The 15,901-nt window shown below is 37.5% G+C and overlaps 1 protein-coding gene across 4 annotated transcripts in view; it reads right to left on the bottom strand.

The window, feature by feature from the left end:
* Positions 1-14,516, bottom strand: part of CDKL2 (cyclin dependent kinase like 2) — a 41,884-nt gene extending 27,368 nt beyond the window's left edge. For 2 of the 4 annotated variants that reach the window (XM_015831478.1, XM_015831481.1), the window contains exons 1-9: positions 14,306-14,516; positions 14,167-14,206; positions 11,215-11,382; positions 9,249-9,443; positions 8,230-8,408; positions 6,616-6,728; positions 6,326-6,465; positions 4,018-4,106; positions 1,319-1,442 (exon numbers count right to left, since the gene is read on the bottom strand). In XM_015831478.1, the coding sequence (XP_015686964.1) occupies positions 1,319-1,442; positions 4,018-4,106; positions 6,326-6,465; positions 6,616-6,728; positions 8,230-8,408; positions 9,249-9,443; positions 11,215-11,382 (1,008 nt within the window). In that variant the 5' untranslated portion in view covers positions 14,167-14,206; positions 14,306-14,516. Of the gene's footprint in view, positions 1-1,318; positions 1,443-2,530; positions 2,683-4,017; positions 4,107-6,325; positions 6,466-6,615; positions 6,729-8,229; positions 8,409-9,248; positions 9,444-11,214; positions 11,383-14,166; positions 14,207-14,305 lie in introns of those variants that run through there. The other 2 variants (XM_015831482.1, XM_015831479.1) reach the window with 2 other exon arrangements.
* Between the last annotated feature and the right edge of the window lie 1,385 nt (positions 14,517-15,901).

The following is a 15,901-nucleotide window of genomic DNA, read 5'->3' as shown; positions in this document are numbered from 1 at the left end:
CCTGCGCTGTGAATGTTTACATGTTATGTTCAATTAAACCATGACAACATGTAATGTTTGTGTATTATTATTTTCAGCAGACTGTGTTTTTCTATTGTTGTGACTTAGATGACGTTCAGAGCACATTTTATGACCAATTCATGCAAAATTCCGCGTTATCCCAAGGGGTTCACATACTTTTTCTTGCAACTGTATATGTATATATATCGTGTTTCCCTGAAAATAAGACCCGGTCTTATTTTTTTTTTTGGCACCAAAAGATGCATTAGGGTTTATTTTTGGGGAAACACAGTATCAAGGTGATCAACCCGGCCGGGCACCCACCCCTAGTGAGCGCACAAGAGGCGGCGAGTGTATGGGGCTGACACTGTCCGACAGCAGCCGCAGCCCGGCAGCCCCTTGGCGCAGCACAGGTAAGTCTTAGCACGGAGGCAGAGATAGGGGGAGGCAGGCAATCTGGATGCGCTGTGCGGCTGCCTGGCTTGTGGTAGGCTCAAGTGGCAGCACCGGCAACAGGCAAAGGCAGAGATATGGGGGGGGGAGGCAGGCGATCTGGATGTGCTGTGTGGCCTCCTGGCTCACGGGAAGCTCACATGACAGCACTGGCAGCAGGCAGAGGCACAGGAGGGAGGCAGGCGATCCTGACATGCTATGCAGCCACCTGCCCTGGCGTAGCCACGGTCAAGCCAAGGGATGGTGGGACGGAGTAGGCAGCATGTCCAGATTGTCTGCCTTCCCCCCTGTGCCTCTGTCTGCTGCCAGTGCCGCAGTGCGAGCCTCCCATGAGCCAGGCAGCCGCACAGTAAGTCTGAATGGCCTGTGTAGTGTGGGCTGCGCCTGCTGCCGGACACCGTCGGCCACTGTGCACTCCTGTGCTGGCCACGCCCACCCCCTTGGGCTTATTTTTGGATAGGGCTTATATTAGGAGCATGGTAAAAAATCAGGCTATGGCTTATTTTCTGGGTGGTTTTTGAATTCTTTTGAATTTTTTTTAATTTGAATTTGTACTTTGTATTTTAATCTTGTCTTGAACAAAATAAAATATACAACTAAATATAAAAAAGGAAAGGTTTCAGAGGAACATAGCATTCAAAATAGGATGCTATGTAATTCATGGGAGAAAACAGGGTTTGTATGCAGATAGCTTAGGTACAACCTGCACAATTTCTAATGGGAAAGCTCTTAAAATGTTAAAACATTCTGACAATCCCATCACAAACAATGAAGAGTAATTTCTCATAGGCAAGATTAAACTTTGCTTTAAAAGCATTTATTCACATACAATTTTAAAGAAGGAAAAATCCTGTGTTTTACAAACCTGGATTAAAAGCATTTTTCTTTCATCGCCTATATCATCTTTGTCCTTCTTATTTATTTTTGGTTTCTTGGGTACAGCATGTTCTTTTTCTTTTTGAATCTTGATTTTAAGTTCTTGAACAAATCTTATGTTCCATGTTAAAATGAAAACATAAAAATGAAACTGTTATTAATAAACAAAAGCATTTACCTATCACACATTCACATTTAAACCCCCTTCTTATGTTTTGTTGTTATTATTTTAAAAAAACATAAATTATAGCAATCTTTACCATGTTGGTAAGTAAAGACATGTTGGTAAGTAAAGATGTAGCTAGAAATACAATGAGATACAAATAAAACTGCTACTTAAACAAGTCTAAGGAAAAATACAGGACAATATACCATGTTTCCCCAAAAATAAGACCAGGTCTTTTTTTTTCCCCACTCCAAAAGAGGCAAGGGTGTGTGTCTTTTCCATTCACCTCTGGCATCGATAGCCCCAGCTAGCCAACCCACTTCTGCGGCTGAAGAAATGGCTTCATTCTGCAGCTGAGAATGGAACTCCGGCCTGCATTTCGCAGTCAGGCCTTTCCAGAAGGTCTCTGCAACTGAGAACCGAGCTATTTTATTCAATTCATAGGCCTGCAGAATCAAGTTATGGATTGAATCCATAGCTCAGTTCTCGGCTGCAGTGGCCTTTCGGAAACGCCTCTGATTGCTAAATGCAGGCCTGGGGACGCCACAGAAGAAGTGGGCCGGCGAGGAGAGGCCTGGCTGCAAGGTAAATGGGTGCAGGGCGTGTGGGGCAGCTCCATACCCCCACCCTAGCTTGATTTTTAGGTGTGTGCCTTACCCCAAAACTAGGGCTTATTTTGGGGATAGGTCTTATATTAATTTCAGGAAAACACAGGTATGTGACTCACAGCTGAACTATGGAGTCCTTGATGCTCTCTGAGTGTGTGTGTAATGATGAGTTTTACCTATTCAGGTAATGAACCTGCAAACAACCAAGCTCAGAGGGTATAAAGGACTTCACAAAACTCTATAAAGCTACTCAAAACTGGTTTGATAAAAAAGGAAGGAATCTTTAAACAGCTGTAGGAGGAACTCAAGATTATTTAGATCAACACTGGCTTATCTATATATTCCTAGCTCTTGTTTACATCCCATGATTTTGTCAGTTTACATGAGAAATACATGCACCATCCAGCCAAAGTCAGGTCCTGGGTACAGTGGGTATAGGGTCATCAACAGGTTTTGACACCAGGTTTGATAATATCTTGGCATTGCACTTTGAGCTATAAATTTTGACACAGACCTAGTGCTGAGTGCTGTACACAATGGCCATCTTGGGGGTTTTCTGCTGTCATTTCCCTGGGGCTCCTGATAGATAAATGGATATTTGTTATCATCTTGCTTGCTATGTTATCTTTTTGTGTTTCTGTTTAAATATGTCTTGCTAAAGTTAACAGTAAAGCTTATTTTTGTCATGTATACGTTACACTATTATTTCAACAGGATGGCTGCTTTGATTTGCTGGTCAATGACTGAAATAAATAAATTGACTATAATACAAAAAAGGGATTAAAAATTATAGGTAGTCCTCAATGAACAATTGGACACTTAACAGCCATTCAGTTATGGCAGTCTTTCCCAAAAGCTATTTCATTTCAAAGTTACAGCTGCTGCAGTACGCCAGTGATTATTCATCTTTACAGTTGACTGCAGGGATCCACCAGCTCTTCCTCATCATTTGAGCTGGCACCTGAAGGAATCATCATGCTTGGGACAAGTGGGCCTTTCCTCAGCCTCCCAGGGCCTTCCTTAGACGAGACACCCATGTTCCTCTTAACAATCTGCACCTTCATTTAAAGGCTTCATCGGGGACAGCAAGGAGCAGAGGTCATTAAGCAAGGCCATCTCTCTTAATGACCATCATGATATGTGACTGTAATAGGCAAGTTACATTATGGCTATATCTTAAAGACTATCTACCTATATGGATTTAAATATCATGTCTTTTTCACTCTTCCCCAATATCCATTTATTTTTTAATTAATGCTAGTTATAAACTCACGAGTAACATAAAGATTTTTACATATAGATTTCTACTAAAAGTACATTCCAAGAAATCAACAAGAACATTTAAAAATTTTTTTCTCTGTACAGAGAAACTACTGTATCTGAACACTGAGTTTATATTGTTCAATTGTTCATAAACAGTCTATGTGAGCTAAATAGATGTGAGATGGGGCAGTGTCTAATATGAATTAAGTATCATTTGTAAAGTTCACTTCCTGTTAAAAGAAATTCTGGTTATTCTGGTTAGTCATATAGAACTGGCACTAAACATTTGATAGCAAACAAGGAGCAACTACTTTACATTTGATACAGGAAGTGAGAAGAAGTAAAATTCTTCTGCAATGAAGAATTAGCTGGGTCAGATCATGTCCTATTCCAATTTGTTCTCCCGAGTTGTACTCTCAGACCAAATCTGTCATCAATTTTCTGACATTAGAACGTAGCAACAGAAAAGGAGTAAGTAAACAGGTAAAGAGTGTCATTATTCCCATCCATGATTTTCACTTACTGACACTGCAACTCTTTTGCAGCTCCAGAAGGCACTAATATCTAGTTCCATCTTTGTATATGCTGAAAGGAGAAGATCTCACTATTCTTTCTTTTTAACAGGTATTTTGATAAAATCAGAAAACTCACCTTTCAGCAAACCCATCTTTGTTAAAGAGGTTGCACTGTAGCAGTTCATTACAAGACGGCCTCTTTTCTGGATTAGTTTGCAGACATTGCTGAAGTAAGATTAAAACTTTATCTTGTTAAACACAATAGAATCAAATAAAATGATCCAAGCTCTATTGAACAAGACACAATATCAGTACATCTAGTCTACATACTTAAGAAGAATTTAGCCTGGATTTTATGAAATCCCTTTCATATTATATAGCAAATAATGGATTTTTTTTTAAAAAGATATACAATACAGTGGAAATAGGAGGAGAACAATGACAGAAGCTAAAATGTCAAAAATTCCATTGAGCATTCCAAACTTTTAAGTCTAAACTAGCTTTTTGTACTTTTGTAGTTAAATGAAGTAAAGCAATCTAACATTTTACAGGATATATTCAAAGGGTAATTACACCAACCTAATCACACAATTGACAAGTTCTATATCTTAAATTAGAACATCACATCTCAAAATATAGAATTGATATCGGAAACAGTACAAAAACTGAGAAACTTCTAGTCCCAACTTGAGGCAGGAAAGCTGGGTGGGTGACTTTGGGTCAGTCATTCTTCCTTCAACCCAACCCACCTCACAGGACTGTTATGGGGGAAATGGGAGGAGAAAGGAACATTAGGTATGTTCGCCACCTATCAAAATAATAAAGATGGGATAAAAATATAATCTAAAAAAATAAGTGAGCAATCAAATACTCAAAGAACAGGAGGCAAAGACATTATAGCTCAGTTGTTTCAAGATATTCCAAAAAGTTTAAGCTGTCATTTGAACCAGGAAACTGATACTGAATAGGTTGCACAAGTCTTCTATAAAGTCATTCAGAATGCACATTAGCATATTTTTTAAAAAGAAAATAGACATATGTTTCTCTAAATGTGTACAGGGAGACCTCAACTTACAACTATAATGGAGTCTGCCCATTAAGGTTACATGGCAGTTGTTAAATGAGACTGTTTCTTCAAAAACTCCAAATATCAACCATACCAATGGTAGTCACTAACTGAATGCATGGGTCATTAAGCAAATGTCCCAGCATGAAGTGCTGTGGGGATGCAGGGAACGGCCAGCACAGAACCTGTGTGAGTTGGACAGGATGCTGAAGTACAGCACAAATGCAAGGAGACTGGGAAAGAAACCCAGTCTACCCTAGAATGGGAAGCCCCAGCACTCCAGCCCAGCCTCACTCTGGAAGGGAAAGGCAGACACAGGAAGGCAGAAAGCAGGCAGATCCCAGGAATGGAGCAACAATTAAAGCCATTCCAATTCAAGCCTTTCCTCACACACGGCAACAGCAATCAAACTGTCCTATTGGTGGCTTCCGTCCTACTGATGGCTTTTCATAACATAGCAGTGCTTAACCCAGTCTTTGCTCATTCCCCCACCACTGACAAGATTGGGTTTAGTCCCCCATTTCCACCACTCAGGCCCCAAGCCCTATCTGTCTGCAGTTGCCAGGGATAATGGTTGATGATGAGGGAGCTCCCTCTCTGTTGTGGGGCCTCGCTGTCCAAGGGGCTAGCAGTTCAAAAGAAAATGGGGCTGCCCAGTAGAGAGAGAGGGAGAGAGCTTCCTCTCTGGGAGGGAAACAGTGGGAGGGAAACCACTAGCAGGAGCAACTAGGTTGCTGTTTCATAATGGCCACTTCTGGAATGGAGCCAAGCAGAGTTACTGAGGTGCAAAGTGGCACAATGGATGGTGGGTGGGCTCTAGGCCCGGTGAGATGAAAAACAGATCCAAGGCCTGCAGGAACCTGTTTAGAGGGATATGGGGGAAGAGATAGGCCAGGCTGGGGAGGGAGGGCGGCGATGCAGCATCCCTGTATTTGGTTGTAAGGACAAATGACTGTAAGAACACTGCAGCAGCCCTAACTTTGAAACTGAGTCATAAATACTTTCGAGGAGTCTGTCATAACTCTGAACGGTCGCTAAGCTGAAGACTACACATCTGGTTTCTTTGGAAGGATCTCACGGTTGTTTTCATGTGTGTGTGTGTGTGTGTGTGTGTGTGTGTATACCACACACACACACATAAATGTACCAATTCTTCATTTTGCTTTTTTTTCTGAAAAGCAAAATAGGAGGGCATGTGCATACATACTAAGATAGCTAGAAACAGTTTCTAAAGCAGCCAAGTGAGTTTAGGAAAAGATCACCAATATTGAAATGTTGATTTTTCAATCAATATTCAATTTCAAAGAAACTTAAAGATTCCCAAAGTCATGATTCTGCTAATAGGTATAGACAGAAAGATAAGAAACCTCAAAATTACCTTTGCAAATTCTATGACTGCAATGGAGAGTTTTGAGTATCGTTTTTCAAGAGGTTCTAACTCTTTGATTTCAGGCAATCTCACTCCAGCAAAGAGAGGGTTTTTGTAGAATAACTCCTGGTGCTTTGGAATTAAGTTACCTAAAATTAATAATTGCTTGTATCAATAATAAGTATAACCTTGCAAAAAAAAGAATAGTTAGCTAGCTAGCTAGACAGACAGAGAGACAGAGACAGGCAGACGTACAGATAGATAAAAAGCACAGACAAAAAGACAGGATGCATTCTTACCTAGACTTTTCATAATATGGTATAACTGGTCAATATCAGAGTCTCCAGGGAAAAGGGGGTCTCCTGTAAGCATTTCAGTTACCAGGCAGCCAATGGCCCAAACATCAACAGCCCTGCAAATAAAACATACTTATGCTGTTCCCTGGTTTTAAATGGGAGCACATAGGAGTGACCCAAGATGACTTTTGGACAATAGTGACCCAGTGGGAAAGGGGGTCTTGAACATTCCAATTCCCTCTAGAAATGATTGTAAAGTCCCTAGGCATATCCATCTTCCTGTCAAGCAGTTTCATTTTCTAAGCATGCCAGAATTTTAATTTTCACTTTTTGACTTTATTGTTTTATTTTGTTTTTCGTTTAAAAATTGATCAGCAGTTGAATGCTGATTTATTTCAACCCCTTGCTGGACTCTAATTGCCTTTTCTCTTTTCTTTCTGATATATGTTGTTCTGGATAACCTCTGTCCCTTCTGTATGGAAAGCACAGCAATGTTCGGGGAGATGGTGAAGAGACATTAAACGCCACAGTATTTTTTGAATTTGCAAAATACTTGGAGTTTATTTTTATTGAATTTTTCTTATAATTTTGGATTGAAATATAGAGAAAAATATTTTTTTTATTCTTGGTTCCCTGATTTAAGTTCCACTGATTAAAATGGCTGAACAGTATCTGAGATCTAAGAAAGAAGGGTGGGAAAATATGCAGCTTATAACTAGTTTTCTCTTACATAAACTTGATTAAACTTTAATGATTTTTCAAAGAATGTTGCAACCTGAAGCTTTATCTTTGGATAAAGATGCACAAAAGTACTTTGATCTAATTCCAGATCAAAGAGAGAGTCTCACAGCTGAAGAACCAGAGAAATGGATTTCATTTGTTGTTCAGAAGTCTAAGTCTGTATACTTCTCCAACATTACGACCTCAGCTGGAAGAGAGGGAGACAAATTCCTTTCCTCTACAAAGACAGGAGGAGACTGGATGGATTTATTACAATAAACTAGTAATTACCTTTGCTTGCACTCTGACTGAAGATAGACATATTCTGGAGACTGAATTTTCTACATTTAATTAAACAACAATTGACAAGAAAGGATATTAAGAAACAAACATGGGTTTTTGACCAAGGATGATCTATTTATAATTTTTGGGATGATCCCGGATAGTTAAAATGCTGTGGTAAATTTTCTACGAGTGGATTACAATAACAGTTTGTTAGCAGAAAGATTTGAAACTTTAATTTTGTTCTGTTTTACTATTATTGTTTTTCCTGCTAACTACTTTGTCACTAATATAATATATAAAAGACAGTTCAACAAGTTGCTAATAGATTTAGTAATTTAAGAATTTTGGGAGGGCCTGTTTCGTAAGGGGCGAGAACTAATTGTAGTAATATATTAGTCAGTATTCAACTAAAGGGGATAATATGTTTATAATGCGTTGGGTTTTTTGATACACCCTTTTTAATGTTCTAACTGTTTTGTGTTTTTTTTAAATGTCTTCTTGGATTTTTATTGAGTTTTCTATTTTGCATTTTAAGTTTGTTCTGAATAAAATAAAATAAATATTTTTTAAAAATCTAATAATATTTTAACATTGAATTCTAAATTTCCTTACTTGCCATATTTGATATCACCTATTAATAGCTCAGGTGCTCGATACCACCGTGTTGCCACATAATCTGTGTAAACTTCACCAGGAGCTGCCAGAGTTCGAGCAAATCCAAAATCACAGAGTTTGATAATTCCCGAACAGGAGACCAATATGTTCTCAGGTTTAATATCCCTGTGTATGATCTTAAAAAGGATGCATATCTATGTTAGCAAAGTCATTATAAACCCATCATGGAAATTCTTCCATAGAAAACATCTAGGTTCTTCAGACTGACATAAAGAGGACAGCCTGCTTCACATTCTCTTTATTTGTCGAATGGAATATTATGTGAGAAACTGTATCGCAAAAACTCAATCACAGATGGTTCGTGATGTTATATCTCCACACAATGAATTGTATTGTAAAGAAAGGATATTTTTCTAGAAGTAAAAAAAAATTACAACAAAATATCAACCCTATCCCAAATAATAGACCCTTTCAGAGTATCTATCCCAATCCATATATGTACAATGTAACACTTTCCAAAAAAATCAGAAATCTTAATTAATGGGATTTACAAATACATGAAGAGAAATGTCTGTTAAAGAACTGTCTCACTATTCACTCAACTGTGAAATATTGTGCTATCTCAAAGGGAGAGCATGTACATTTACTCACTTTATATGAGCATGCAAGTGATAAACATGCAGAATGTTCAGAAAATATTCAGACAAGCATAATAATCTATTCTTGCCTTTGAAAGAATAGCTTTGCAACTATTACATCACCAATTAATGAGAGAAAACATGACACAAACATGTCACTTCCACAAAAAAGAATAGAAATCAAAGAAGGTAGTTTGTTTTTCATTAGACAGCATATAGTTTCCTAGCTGTATGAAAGAAACATGAAAATACAGTATCAGAATATTTTAAATCCTTACAAATGTAGATTTATTCTGAAATATCAGACTGGCATCTCTCTCAAAAATCCTAACAAGAAAATAGACAAACAAAATTAAATAAGTGCAGCAATTTACTTACATTATGACTATGACAAAATCCTACCCCTTTTATAATTTGAAATAAGTATTTTCGAACTCTGTTATAATCCAAGCCATTGGGAAACATCTCAAGATCATCAAGGATTGTGTGATCTACAAATTCAAACACCAGATACCATCGTTTTTTCTTCTTACAGACTTCCAGCAAGTTCACCAAGTTCTCATGCCTTAATTGCTATCAGGAGACAAAAAGTGCGTCATAAAACTACAAGAGATGGCAGTATATTGTGTGAAAATATTCACAATAATTGCCTCTTGAAGAATATGTATATGATTAAGTAAATCATACAAATACTTCCAAATACCGTTTTACGCATGTTTACTAGGTAATAGTACTAATGATTATTAATGTTCACAAAGTATTATAATATTACAGTCTCAATATTTACACAATCTCTTTTCCCTATCACTGTATAAATAATTTAACTCAGCAATCCATTACAACTATAGTACACTATTTTTTTTCAGAGATAATTCCCTAAAGGTAGAAATTTACTCCATTTATTTATTCAACAAAATCTAATTGACAGAACAAAGTTAAATACTGCTTTAATTCTATGCCCTATTTCTATTAGGCCATGACAATAAGATAAAGTGATATAAAATAATATATTTTGTAAAAATGATTTCTTTTTCCAAATATTAGATTTCTCTAAACACTAGAACCAAACCAGCATCTGTATTTCCTGCATCGGATGAGGAGAGCACATCTTTCTCCTTCTGTCCTGGCCACTTTTTACAGAGGCATGATTGAAAGCATTTTAACAAACTGCATCACTGTCTGGTTTGGTGGCAGCAGTGCCTCAAATAGAAAATCCATACAGACAATGGTAAGGACAGCCGAGAAGATCATAGGAAGCTCGCTCCCTGGTATTCAGGATGCTGCTTATAAGCGCTCAAAGCATTGTTAGAGACACCACACACCCACTTTACGGTCTGTTTCTGTTGCTCCCTCTGAGAGGAGGTTTCGAAGTATTTCTAGCAGGACTACCCGATTCTGTAATAGCTTTGTTTCCTATACCATCCATCTGGTAAACTCTCAAGATTCGTTTTTCTTGCCATGCACATGAATACATAACCCGAACTAGACTGTTGTTTCTCTGTGTCATATAATATATGTGGGTATATGCATAATTCTGTATTTATTTATTTTTGTCATATTTTTGTAGTATATATCAGAAGTGGTAACCCTTTGAGAACTGTATGCAATGAAATTTCATTTTAATGTATGCCGATTAGTGTACATTCAAAGTGACAATAAAGTTATTATTCTATTCTATATTCTATTCTAATTCTGTATCTTGAAATCTATAGTTTGGTATTATACAATGATATTGTTTAATAAATATAGTAAAAGAGAAATTACAATCTTTTTTCTAACTATCTAATAACTTTATAGCAACAAAGGCATATCTAAAGATCAGACAAAACCCAGCTTTTTAAAATGTATGGCTTTTAGTTGAACAAATGGTGTATTTTCTATTAACAAGTTCTTCCTTACTTGATCATTCTTACTGTTATGCTTGCAATTCCCTCCAGTAATACTGATGATCTCCTTTTCTCTAAAACAGTTTTCTGTATACGTTTTGTTTAATATTTAACAGGCTGGAGCCCAATTCACACTACATATTAATCATCACATAATTTGGATTTGGGTTATAACAATTACGGTTAATAAACTTTTATGTCTTTTTTGTTCTGGGAATCTAGCCAATGGAAATCAGACAAATGTATGAAATCAGTCTAAAATTAAACAAAAGTAATTGTATTTGCACACATCCTTTTGATGTTATTTTACCTCTGCCTTCTCCTGTATTTTTAATTTTTAATAAACATAAAGAATGACATTATAGCAAAGATAAAAAGATCTACAAGATTATATACATTGATTTAGGTGAAAGGTCACTACAGATTTAGAAATATGAACTTATCAGCCATTATCTTACCTTGAGAAATTTTATTTCTCTCAGGGCAATTTTTTTAACCATTTTATCATCTTCACTTTCCAAAAATTTTTTGATGGCAACAACTCGGCCATTCTCCTTGTTTCTGCATTTCATCACCATTCCATAACTTCCTTCTCCCACAAGTCCAAGGATCTCATATTTTTCCATCTGAATTTAAACAAATGAGTAGCCTGTAGCGCACAATTAATACTCAAGTGTATATTAGTCAATATACATGTATAAGCAATAGACTTGTATATGTCCCAGTAGCAATAATTCATTCTTTTGCACATAATATTTCAGCTTTTCATTATGGATCAAGATATATATTACCTTCTAAGCAACTATCAAAGCAAATTTCTCATCATGATGGCTTCACAGAGTGCATTATATCCTTACAAGAAAAGGACATGGGGAAAAGCCAAGAGTTAAAATATAAAAATTCTAAAAGATGCCAAAGAATGAGGATTGCAAATTTGAAATTGTATTTTGTGACTTGTTGCTTGGTTTGGATGAAGAAGTAGGTGCTGCTGAGAAATAAGAAAATTTTAGAATAGACGATCACAACTTTACTGTTTCAGTGAAATATAAACATACTTGTAATTGCTATTAAAGAAGACCGGAAACAACTTCTTTACAACTTTTTCTTTTCTTTTCTTTCCCTTTTCTCTTTTTTTCCTTACACTTTTTTTCCACTTACTACTTCCCTTATTTTTCTCTTTAAAAATTTGTATTGTGTATTGTGCTTATTTTAAAAAAAGTCTTATTTAATAAAATTATATTTAAAAAAGAAAGTAACAATATCAGCTAGAACTTGAACTTTTATGTTTAGTATGTAATAAGGAAAGTAATTATTTTAAAAGCCACTAGAAACACAAATGTACCTCCTTGCTTAAATAAAGTTGATTTAAAAAACATACAATGATAACACATATCACTAATCTTCACTTTGCAAGAAAAAAAATGGGAAATACTCAAGGGATGAGTATATGAGGAAAACATAATGGTGTAATTATAGACACTTGCCAATAGGTATTGAACATTTAATGAACTAAACTAGAATTGAAATATGTTTTAAGCTCCCTACTGAAGGGGAAAAATATTTGTTTCAACCTTGTCCACTTCAGTAGGCTGATCTGAACATAATGAAATAAATGGAACAAATTAAAATGTCCCACTGACTTTATTTGGTTCAGCTTCATTAGTTTTACAAACACCGTGTGTTCACAGTGTGAATATTATGTCATGTTTTGATTTATATTCAATATTTATATTTTAATTAAAAATGCTGAGGAGAATTTACAATGAAAAAATTAGGAACAGATAGATGATAGTTTGCAAATTCATCATCATATCATACTATTAGGGGGGGGGGAAGCAAAGTATGCTTCATATATACCACAAAGATAACAAAGATATAAGTAAACACTGGGATGAAAATGTGTGAATCCATCCGAGATCCTTTTTTGTCACTCAGCAATTCTGCTTTAGCCTGACTGTCTTCTCATAGGGCAGCTGCTGCTTCAGAAATAACTTTGTTTTACATATATTTAAAAGTATGTCATTTCAAAGGCACTTCAAATAAAAAAAATTAAAAACTGAGTATCAATTTACAGTCACCTATAATAAAATAAAGGGAGAAAAGTTAGAACTTCAGCAATATGGAGTTCAAAAAATTCTAGTAATGTGTGTCTTTTTTTTTTACCAATCTTGAATGGATTGCAAAAGTATAGTTTTAGTAGATTTTTTCATGAGAAGGAAGTCTCTCTTATTGTCTCCCTTAATAAAATCTCAGTTGCCATATAAAATAAGCATTATACAGCAACAAAATATGTATCTTTGGTTTAGATTTTTTTATCCCACCTATTTTTTAATAAATAACTCAAGAGGGCCAACATACCTAATACTCCTTCTTCCTCCTATTTTTCCATAACAATACCCTGAGATGTGAGTTGGGCTAAGAGAGATTGGCCCTATCACCCAGCCAGTTTTCATGCCTATGATGGGCTAAAGCTCAGTTTCTTTGTTTTTTAGCCAGGTTAATCAAATCGACTCAAGCCATGGTTCACTACTATGATCACTACTATGAAAGGCTGTATATAAAAAATGTTCCTTTCAATTAGGGTTCTGGATAGTGGAATTCAGAAAGGGAGGAGAGTCAAAATCAGCAAGATGATGGATGGAGTGCTGCAATGTGGGATTTGCCTATTTGAAGCATGCATGAAATGGCATACATACCAAGGAAGTGACAGGCAGAGTGTTATGATGCAAGCCCCATTTTGCTGATTTTAACTTCCCCCACACATATCCAACTGCAGCTGATGAGGAAAACTGAAGAAGAACTAATAGTTCAATACATGCATATGTAAAATTAAACTATCTGGAAGCACATTATAGTGCCTGTAGCAATGTATATAATACTATAATAGGTTTAGAAGATACACAACATACAAGATCAAACTGACAAACTAGCCTCTAGTTAAAAAAAAAAAAAAGTCAGTTCCTATCTTGAGCCACCAATAGGAGGACCTAAAATACCGGCCTTAGTAGGACTTCCAAAACAGCAAAGCTACTGTTGAAATCACATGCCATCTTGGTTACTTGCTTCCCCCTATACTCGCCACCCACGTAATACTGTACGATACTGATTCCCCCCCCCCCAACCTCAGGGGGACATTCCATGTTTGACCTGAGACATTGGAGAACCGCAATCACCTAACCAAGCTACCAAACTTAAAGGATCTCATCCCATATTTTCACGTAGGTATTTAAAGCGGGGAGCGCTATAAATTCCTCCATGATCATCACTCCATCTCACTAGTCTCCAGCCCGCTTCTTCCGGAGTCATTATCCGGGTCGCCTTCTCTCTGGCAGTACTAGGGTTCTCGAAGACAGGAAGGTCAATGAGCAATCTGAGTACGCTGTCGAGAGGGCCCGCATCATAAATCTTACTGTAAGCTTGTTAGAGCGCTGTCCCAAAGCCTTCTTCCTCCTGGCAAAAGAGTAACACTTTTGAAAATAAAATCCAGATTGCACTACGGTATTTCTGATCCCGAAGTTATTTGCACCTGCAGCAGTAGACGCAACTCACCGGTCCTGTTCCGCTTACAAAGTTCCCTGGCGAAGCTTGCCCGTGCCTACCACCATCACACACTCCTCAGCTGCAAGGCTTCTTGGGGAGCCACAACCCTAGGGGAAGGTGTGACGGATCCGCACAACGCGAGCTTAGCCGCGGTTGCGAGAATGGAACGCAAAGGCCCAGGCAGTAACCAATGGCAACAGTCAGCTTGCTCTTCAAAACACATACTAGGAGCAGTGGCCGATGCACGCCGCCAGGAAGGGAGGGGCAACTCCAGCCTCTGGCGAAAGAGGTATCAGTGAAGATCCTGGTCTTTTTATGCTCTTCACTCGGTTGCAAATCTGCAGTGAATACTATGGTTGAAAGATGTTTATCCAATACAGAAGCAAATGCTTGGAGAGTAGATGAGTCAGAAAAAGGCGCCCCTAGGCTTGAGGGGAAAAGAAAATAGCCAGCGAAACTCAGGTTTCGCGGTGAATGGCAAGAAATACCTTGCCTGCTTCTCTCTTCCCTATCCTTTTTACTTTGCGGTAGAGAAAATGGTAGGATATGGCTGCGCAAAACTTGGGCTGGGACAAGTGGGGGGGGGGGGGGGTNGGGGGGGGGGGGGAGTTGCCAGACGTTTACAGGATGCTGCACATTTTTTAGCGATGAAAGCCTCAGAGACTCCAAGGAAGGCAGGATCACAATAGCCCCAAGCAGACTGTGGCACTATCGCCTTTTCCCTCTTTTCCTCTTGGAGCAGAAGTTTTTTTTAACAGTGCGCCATTTCTCCCAAGGCTGCTGTTCCCCCAAAATGAAGTATTAAAATAGAAGTGGGGCTCTGGGAATTTAAATGGGGAATCTCACTGTTCCTGAGGGTAGAACCACCCTCTATATCTTGAATTAAATATCCAAAAGTTATTAATCCACAATCATCTTTAATGCAAAATCTTCTGATCTCATTTGAAGTGAGAAAACAATTCCTTCCTTTTGGTGCCAAAGCCAGAGGGCATTTTGGGAACATTGGGAGCTGCAGGCATCCTCCTTCCCTTATGATCAATAGCATGCCTCTACCATTTTGCTAACCTTCTCATCAGCACTTTGTGTATTGTTTTGTATTTTATCTTTAAACAAACAAACAAACAAACCACTTGGTAAATGCCCCAATGATAAATGTGAGGGGCAAGGTGGTGGTGGGGAGGCTAATCTATTCCTGCTGAGATGATTGATGTTTATCCCACTGAATCATGGTGTATTGAAATTGAAGGAATCAAACTATAATCATTTATGTATAACCCAGCCATAGTTAATTCTTTCTTATTTGCGCTCTCTATCAGAAATAACTTAAAAGCTGACCAAGGAGAAAGAAAAAGCTTAGTTGTAACTTTAAATGCGTTAGCTATAGCCTGAAATCTCTGCAAATGTATCCGCTCAAGGAGAAAGTTCCTGTCTGCCTACCAGCAATTGTGTATTCGAAGCATAAGCCTTGTAACAAGCTGTAACTGAACTAACCTGATAGATGAAGAAAACACATTTTCAATGAAAAAGATTTTTTTTTAGCCTGAGGAAATGCCTTTGCTATAAAAGGGGAAAAATATTAGTGCATGCGTCTTTTCTCCCATCTCT

This window comes from Protobothrops mucrosquamatus, unplaced genomic scaffold, assembly GCF_001527695.2.
Source record: "Protobothrops mucrosquamatus isolate PMUCROS unplaced genomic scaffold, P.Mucros_1.0 scaffold_257, whole genome shotgun sequence".
In the NCBI taxonomy this organism is placed as follows: Eukaryota; Metazoa; Chordata; class Lepidosauria; order Squamata; family Viperidae; genus Protobothrops; species Protobothrops mucrosquamatus.
This window is presented reverse-complemented; position numbering and strand designations above follow the sequence as displayed.